The sequence below is a fragment of the Hibiscus syriacus genome, unplaced genomic scaffold (genome assembly GCF_006381635.1).
Source record: "Hibiscus syriacus cultivar Baekdansim isolate YM2019G1 unplaced genomic scaffold, ASM638163v2 tig00112686_pilon, whole genome shotgun sequence".
Classification (NCBI taxonomy): domain Eukaryota; kingdom Viridiplantae; phylum Streptophyta; class Magnoliopsida; order Malvales; family Malvaceae; genus Hibiscus; species Hibiscus syriacus.
This window is the reverse complement of record NW_024063383.1, coordinates 140,177-148,503: the sequence shown is the minus strand read 5'-3', so window position 1 is coordinate 148,503 and position 8,327 is coordinate 140,177. Positions and strand designations below refer to the sequence as shown.

The 8,327-nt window shown below is 38.6% G+C and overlaps 1 protein-coding gene and 1 pseudogene across 1 annotated transcript; one reads left to right on the top strand and one right to left on the bottom strand.

The window, feature by feature from the left end:
- The first annotated feature begins 445 nt into the window (after positions 1 to 445).
- On the top strand, positions 446 to 3,587 carry LOC120182533 (annotated as a pseudogene).
- Positions 3,588 to 5,316: 1,729 nt separating this feature from the next.
- On the bottom strand, positions 5,317 to 7,561 carry LOC120182537 (protein NRT1/ PTR FAMILY 7.1-like). Its single transcript, XM_039187486.1, has 5 exons — positions 7,479 to 7,561; positions 7,323 to 7,440; positions 7,001 to 7,218; positions 6,359 to 6,918; positions 5,317 to 6,241 (listed from the first exon to the last, which is right to left on the bottom strand). Exons 2-5 carry the CDS (start codon positions 7,426 to 7,428, stop codon positions 5,386 to 5,388), a joined length of 1,740 nt encoding a protein of 579 aa, XP_039043417.1. The 5' UTR covers positions 7,429 to 7,440; positions 7,479 to 7,561; the 3' UTR covers positions 5,317 to 5,385.
- Between the last annotated feature and the right edge of the window lie 766 nt (positions 7,562 to 8,327).

Here is an 8,327-nt window from a genome sequence, read left to right as displayed (position 1 = left end):
AATTTGCCTGCGTTAGCTGCCATACAATCCGCAGCTTCTCTACAACCGTGCTTGAGTTCTACATCCCACGGCAAATGAAGAAAATGAAATTACTAATTTTATAACATGAAGCATTCATCATTAGATCCCATTCATCTTTCGAGTATTGGAATTTGCACAAGTAATTTCATTTTTCTCACACCAGTGTTGGAGTTTGAATTATTCCTCACAACTGGAATAATCAAAGGGGCCAAGCAAACGACATTCTCTTTAGTTTTCTGATCCTTATCTTGCTTTAGTAGCAGCTTACGAATCCTGAAAATAATATGCTTTCCGTTTGTAAAACACCATGAACCCACCAATGTCTCTTTCTCAACTTGTACGCTTCTTATGAACCTCCATCATCTTTGTGATTCTTATCTTGCACTATTAGCCAACTTATGACTCTTCAATCCCTTCCTTTCTCCTTCATTGATTTTTAACGAAAGAAAAATGTTTAGCATTCATTCATTACAACCATTGATTGATCGCCTCTAAACCAAAATGAGTTCAAGCTCTGTTGATTTTGTACTAGGCAGACTCATCACCCTCCTACAAAATGAGGCATCTTCCTTATTGCGAGTTCCTGATGAAATCCGTGAAATGAAGATTCTACTCCAAAACATGAGGTCCTTTTTCGTTGATGCTGATAGAGTAAGGGCAGGAAGTCAAATCCAGAAGGTTTGGGTGAATAACGTCCGGGAGCTAGCCTATGAAGTCGAAGACGTTATCGACGAATTCACTTATCATGAGAACAAGCGACAACAATGGCGGCGGGGTAACACTTGCAAAAGGTTCATCTAACGAAGTCTTCATTTCCAAAAAGATTGGTATATGAGGCATGAAGTAGCAGCCAAGTTGCAGGACATCAACAAAAGGATGACAAGCATCACAGAGAGGGCCCATCAATTTGGAGTTCAACAACTTGATGAAAGGGGCACCACTTCTCACTATGATCCTAATTGGAAGAACAGGCTTAGCGAGTCATCGCTTTTCTTTAAAGATGATGATCTCGTCGGAATCAAAAAGGCGCAGCACGAGTTATTGGGATGGCTAATGGCTGAAGAACCCCGACGCACTGTCATTACAGTGGTGGGCATGGGCGGTTCAGGAAAAACAACCCTTGTTGCCAACACCTTCAACAAACAAAGTGTTAAACGACATTTCGAGTTCTGCACTTGGGTCACCGTCTCCCAACAATATGCAATTGAAGAGCTGTTTAGGTCCATTGCAAAAGACATCTACAACCAGACGACCGGAGACGTTCTGATGCAGGTTGATACCATTACCTACAGAGGATTGGTGGAGACACTTGTGCAGTTCTTGCAGTCAAGAAGATACCTTGTTGTTTTAGACGATGTGTGGAGCATTCATTTATGGCAAGAGATCAATATTGCATTTCCAGAAGGTATGAGCGGAAGCAGGGTCGTGGTTACTACTCGAAGAGAAGATGTAGTGCCTTGTCAATCCGGGTTTGTAAGCCATGTCCACCGAATTCAACCCCTGAGAATGAATGATGCTTGGGAGCTTTTCTGTAAGAAAGCTTTTCCAAACGGTTTAGGCGGGTGTCCATCACATCTAGATGAATCATTGGCAAGAAATCTAGTTGAAAAATGTGAAGGCCTGCCGTTAGCTATTGCAGCTCTAGGAGGGTTGATGTCTTCAAAGAAGTCGATAATCGAGTGGAAAAGTGTCATGATAATTTGGCTTGGGAGCTAAGCAACAATCCTTCACTTGAAATAATGAAAACCATATCTATGCTTAGTTACCATGATTTGCCTTTCCAACTCAAGCAGTGCTTCTTGTACTGCTCTCTTTTTCCAGAAGATTATGGGATTAAGCGAAAAAGAATTATGAGACTTTGGATGGCAGAAGGCTTTTTAGAAAGTGTTAACGACGTACAACCAGAAGCGGTTGCTGAAAGCTACCTAATGGAACTCATTAGCCGAAGTTTAGTTCAAGTCACGGACAGAAATGAGTTCGGAAGGCCAAATGAATTTAAAATGCATGATCTTATACAAGACTTTGCACTTTCGATAGCGAAAGAAGAAAAGTTTCTTGCTGCATGTAATGGAGACAAAGGTGTAGAAGATGAAGGAATTCATCGCTACTCAGTTCGAGTGAAGGATGAAGAATTAGCGGCAGGGAATGGTACATCTCAACTCCGTTCCTTGATCATTTTTGTTGTTGATGAAAGTTCTAAATTCAATAAATTGCCATCTGGTTTAAAATTGTTAAGACTGTTGGATTTGGAAAAGGCTCCAATAGATGAAGTACCAAGTGAGTTTGGAGATTTATTTAATTTGAGATATCTGAACATGTCAAGAACACAAGTGAAGAAGCTCCCAAAGTCCATCGGTAAACTTTTTAACTTGCAGTCATTACTCCTCAAGTTTACTAAAATTAAGAAGCTTCCGAATGAAATTGTGAAGCTCCAAAATTTGAGACATTTATGTGCTTTCTATTTGTTGAAGATTGAACTGAGGGATATCATGACCGACGTTAAGAGCATAGATGTATCCCCAGATATTTGTAAGATAAAGAGTTTGCAAGTTCTACACATTGTCAGAGTAACGAGTGAATTGTTAATTAAACTTGAAAAAATGGAACAATTGAGAAGGATTGGACTTGACGGATTGACAGAAGCCGATGAAGAGCACTTGTGCAACTCTATTCAAAGAATGCAACACCTTCACTACCTGTGGTTGAGTTCACAACCTCAGTTTGAACTAAAGCTGGATGCTCTTCCATCAGCCCCTCCTTACCTTGAGAGGCTTTTTCTAATTGGGAAATTGGGAAAAGTTCCACATCGGTTTAACACCCTACTCAATCTCAAACACTTGTCCCTACAGGGCTCTCAACTGGGGGAAGATGCAATTTCTCACATCCAGACGTTGCCTAATTTGGTGCGACTCAGTCTTGGGCTAAATGCATTTGAGGGAGAGCACTTATGTTTCGTTGAAGGGTTCAAAAAGCTTCAGCGCTTAGAGTTAAACGACTTATGGGAGCTGACGGAGATTGTGATAGAGAATGGCGTGATGCCTGGCCTTGAATTGTTGACGGTCTTGAGATGCAAGGAGTTGAGGCGATTGCCATACGGTTGGGAACATCAAAGCCATTTGAAGAAGGTGAGACTGTATGATGTTTCGAGTGAGCTGGTGGAGAGCATATGCGGAAAAGGAACAGACCACCTCCCCACTAAGCCACACATCCTCCTCACCAGAACCGATGAAGATGAAGCAGAAATAGAATCCAAGTGGGTACATCAAATCCTCAATTAGTTGATGTTTGTAGAGTCACAGGTACCAACACACTGCCTACCATAAACCATGACAAATAGCCACCAAACCCACTCTTAATAACAATTAATGATGCATAACTTGTTTTCTTTTTCTGACCTTGCAGAAGTGAAACAAGATGTTCATGGATGGGCTGGCCGGTCATGGTCTGGTTCAAAGAGAATTCAAGTATTCTCCATATATACATGCTTTTACTTAATTTGGATAGGGATTAAATAATTGCTAAACCTGAGTCAATCATATCTCTTATGTTAATCAGGCAGGCACTGAGTGAGTGTTGTATGATTGAATATTGTGTTTTTAATATATTTATTCAAATAATTCTTCAACTTATATTCATTTGATGATATGATCCACAATGGCAACCAAACTATATTATCGAGCATTTAACATTGTCACTAGGCAATTCATGTGCCTACAAAGCATATCTTTTTTTTAATAGGAATAATAGGCCTCATTAAAAACCTCCCTCTTAGTTAATTCTAGGAAAGAGTAACTAGCGGAAGGAGGAAAAGAGTGCCTTAATTTATTGAATAGAGAAACTATTACAATAAAGTACACCAATACATTTAGGGCATCAAAATAAAACTATAATCCTTAAAACACCCTATAGAAATACCCTTACAATCAACCAATCCTATCCTTAGTTAATTTATCTGCTTCCCAATTACATCCCCTAGGAATCCATCGAATAATAACCGCCCTCTCTTGAACTAAGGACACAATATCCACAACAAGTGAACTGAAGAAACTAGGAACAGAATTAGGCAACAAAATCCAGTCTACTGCAGATTTACAGTCACTTTCTAAGATCAGTCTTCCCTTTATAGCCCAATTTGATGATAGAAAAAAGTCTAAGCATAACAGTCTAGGCAACAAAGCATATCTTTCACAAACAGAGGCATTTCTAACAAAAATAACATGAAACAAAATCTAAACTAACAAGCATAAAATGGGTTTACAGAATCATCTTACAAAACCCATAAACATGGCAGTTCCAAATAAGAAAACAGAACTAAATCAAAAGTTATTGTATAAAATTTTACAAAATTAAAGTTCAATCAAAGTTGCTTTTAGTTTTGAATTTTGTTTGGTTTGAAAGAAAATAAGGTGAGAAAATTGAAAATTTAGTTTGAGAGATTTATTAATAATGCCATGAAAAATGAAAGAGGGATTTGTTTAATTTGTAGGGATGAAATTGAAAAAATATATATACGAAAATACTTGTTTGGTGGGATTTGTTTCATTTGTTTGAGAGATGGATATGTTTAAGGTGGTATGCTGGTACTTTTCTGGACTGGCAGATCATGTTGGTGTCCTCTCATTTTCTATTCATGAAAGTTGTTCATGCCATTTCCTTGAAAGAAGACATATTATGGCCTCATTCGTTCCACGAATATGGAAACTTTTCTTTTCCATATGGATATTGCAAGACGACAATTACGGTTGCTTAATCATTTAGGTCTCATCCATGGTGCATTCATGTTCACTCGAATGCAAGCAATGTCGTATGTTCATGCATGTAGGCCCCTTGTATATCATTGTCTTGATGGCGTTTACACAATGTTTCGTCTCAAATAATGACCAAGTGTTTCGAGTCCCTACTTAAAAGGAGTTTGTAAAGTCTTTAATTCCACTTGTAAAATCCAAAACACATTTATTTCCGATTTGTATCCATCAATAACTTTCGTTTAACTAAGTGCCACCAAACTGGATTCTGCAACTTGATCACTCCAAACGCCATTCACTTGGCTACGATTTCGAGATCGATCCGATGAGTTCCCGAGATTTCTAGAGACTCTTGGCTATAATTTATTGCTTTTCTCCATGATCATGACATACATTATGATCTTATCGTCAAAGTTCAAATCGTAACATCGATCGTTGTAATTATATTTAAAGTGATAAAATTATATAAATCATGGCAGAATTAAAATTGCCTAAGTTTTAACAAACAAACATAATTAACCAAACTAATGGAGGCAATCATGTGGGTAAAGGTCATGCCTCCTATGTGAAAATGTTAATCAAACAAGCTAGGGCACTTTGTTTTAGTGTTCAAGAGGGTTTAAACCTTTGCAAGCATGTCCTTTTGTTGTTCTTCGAGTTGAATCTCCTTCTCGTTGGTGTAAAGGTTGATACATGTGTACCATTTGGCACAGAACACGTAGATTATAAAATCGAGAGCGGCTAGACCGGCGATAAGGAAGTAGAACCGGTCCATATGGCCTTGGTTCAAGTCGGCCGGGATCCAACCCGGACTGCCACCTCTTGCTGTGATCCCCATAACCATGCTAACTAATAAACTGCTAACGTAGTTTCCGAGTGAAATGGACGCCATGCAAAGGGAGCTTCCGAAGCTTTTAATGCCGTCGGGAGCTTGTCCGTTGAAGAACTCCAATTGACCGACGTACATGAAAACTTCTGATGCGCCGACTAGAACATATTGTGGAACTTGCCAAAATATGCTCAAAGAACTTTTTTTCTCGCCCGGGATCACATATTTGAGTCTTTGTATCTCGGTGACACCAGCTGCGACCATTGCAAACATTCCGATCACGAGGCCGATTCCCATTCTTTGAAGCTCGGTCAATCCCTTGGGGTTACCGTTTAATCTTCTGCCCAATGGCACGAGGATTTGACGGTAGATTCCGGTGGTAATGAGAACACTACAGATGTCGAAAGCCGACATGCTGGCAGCCGGAAGGCGGAAGTGTCCGAGTTTCGAGGCCATTACATCTCCTTGCTCCACAAAAAGGGATGCCATTTGAGTGAAGATGACAGAGTAAATTATGGTGCATAGCCAAATAGGTAACATCTTTAGTACACATTTGGCTTCTTCAACTTGAGTTACAGTGCAAAGCCTCCATGGATCTTCTCCACACATATCATCTTCTGTTATTGTAGCCGCCCTGTCCAGGAACCTGCAAGTAAAATTTTCAAATAAATACAGAGGACGGTCCATCGTCGATAAGAGAAAAGATCGTAAACGTTAAAATTTGAACTCAAGACCGGTTCAAAATTATCTTTTATACACTTACTTAAAATCGTCACTGTGAAGAATCTTTCTGCTGCCTTTGATTGCAGATTCTGTTCCTTCCACCTCATACAATTCATCGGCAGTAGCCGGCAAGACGTCGCACTTCCGATAAGCGGCGACGAATACTTGGCCGACTCGTGGCAGTGGGTTGCCACATGGCTTTACATACCTATATCTTGATGTTCCCAACAAATACAATAGTAAGGCTATAATTGCAGAACCTAACGAAACCAAGAAGCCTAGCGTCCATTCTCCTGAATCCTCGTAGTAAACCAGTATGGTGTTCGAAAACAAAGATCCGACGTTCAGTGCAAAGTAGAAGTAACAAAAGAATGTAGCTTTCGAATAGGCCGCCCTCGGGTTCGAATCATCGAACTGGTCTGCTCCGAAAGTGGCTATCGTCGGTTGATGCCCGCCATATCCGAAGGCAATCAGATATATCGATAAGTAAAAGATACCGACACCAACTGGAGACGAGCGTGTGCATATCTTCGTTCCATCGCCACAACCAGCAGGGTTTATCAAGAAAAGCCATGAAGCAAAGGACAATAGCCCCAAACCCTGCAAACACCAATCATAATATCAATCTGGGAGACTGGGACTGATTAAACGCAAACAACATTTCGATATTCATATACATTACCAGCACGAGTATGAGCTGAAAGACGGCACACGTCAAGTAACAACCCCAGTAAGAATCGCTGAGGAACGCTCCGATCAACGAACAGAGGTAAACGGTTCCGGTCCATTTGCTGACATTATTCGCAGCATCGGCATTATCTTGGTCTAGAACCCTGGTCAAGAACAATACCAAGTTCACACTTACTCCAAAGAAAGCTAACGTTGCTAGGCTCTGATTCACTGCAACAAAATACAAGTTCATCAATCATTTCTCGTGTTTACTTCATATAAAACAATATAACTTCATGTACAAAAGATCATTTAAAAGCTTATTTGAGAAATACCCAGCAGGAGACTTGCATAATTCCATCCTCCTGAGTTCTTCCTCTCATTTTTATTCACCGCCTCCTCTTGTTTAGAGCCAATAATTTCAGGCTCGTGGACAGCCATTGATAGTTTCTTCTTCAAGAAAGCAGTGGAAACAATGAAGATAAACTTACCTAGACTTGAACGGAAGGCAAGCTATCAAGAGATAGAAATTAAAGGAAGCTTTCTTATTAGGAGAGAAGAGATGAAAGAATGGTACGAGAAGAATATAAGGGAAGAGTCCATTATATATACATATAAAATTTATATTTTAAGTGACACTATTAGTAAATTAAATAATATTATATAATTTAATATTTGATATAATAACAATATATAATTTTATTAACAAATATACATAATTATTCATTATCAAGAAAAATATAGAAATTAATATGAAGAGTGTATGCCACATATATTAGGTCATTTTTTTTCATCCATGAAATATTGGTTAGTGGGCTTTTATTTTCAATTTGAAAGTGATATTCCATCGTTATCTCTCTTTCCTATGCTCATATTTCAAAATATATTTGATATTCACTCCTAAATTTCACCTATGATATGCTTAAAAAACTCCCATTTCTTTCTTCTTCCTTTGTTGTGGTATGCGAGTTTTCTATGCAAGGTAAACGTTCCAAGGATAAAAAGAGAAGTGATCTATATATTGAAATAGAATGAAAGAATGTATCATTTTTCAAGAATAAATATGGATACATTAAAAAATTAGATAAACTACATATATGATAATTGATTTTTTTTATTTTATCAATCAGATTATTTAACTATTTAAATATTGTTAATTAAATCATTTGTTGTCAACTTTTGATGAAGGAGGTGACGTGACAGTTAACAAAATTAGTATAATTACATATTTGGACCAGTAGTTAGAGCGTGCCCCAAAGAAGCCAACTTCAATTTCTCTCGACCTCATTCTTAAATAAGTTCTTCGATCAAAAGGTGGCACGTTTCTTCATATGATGAAA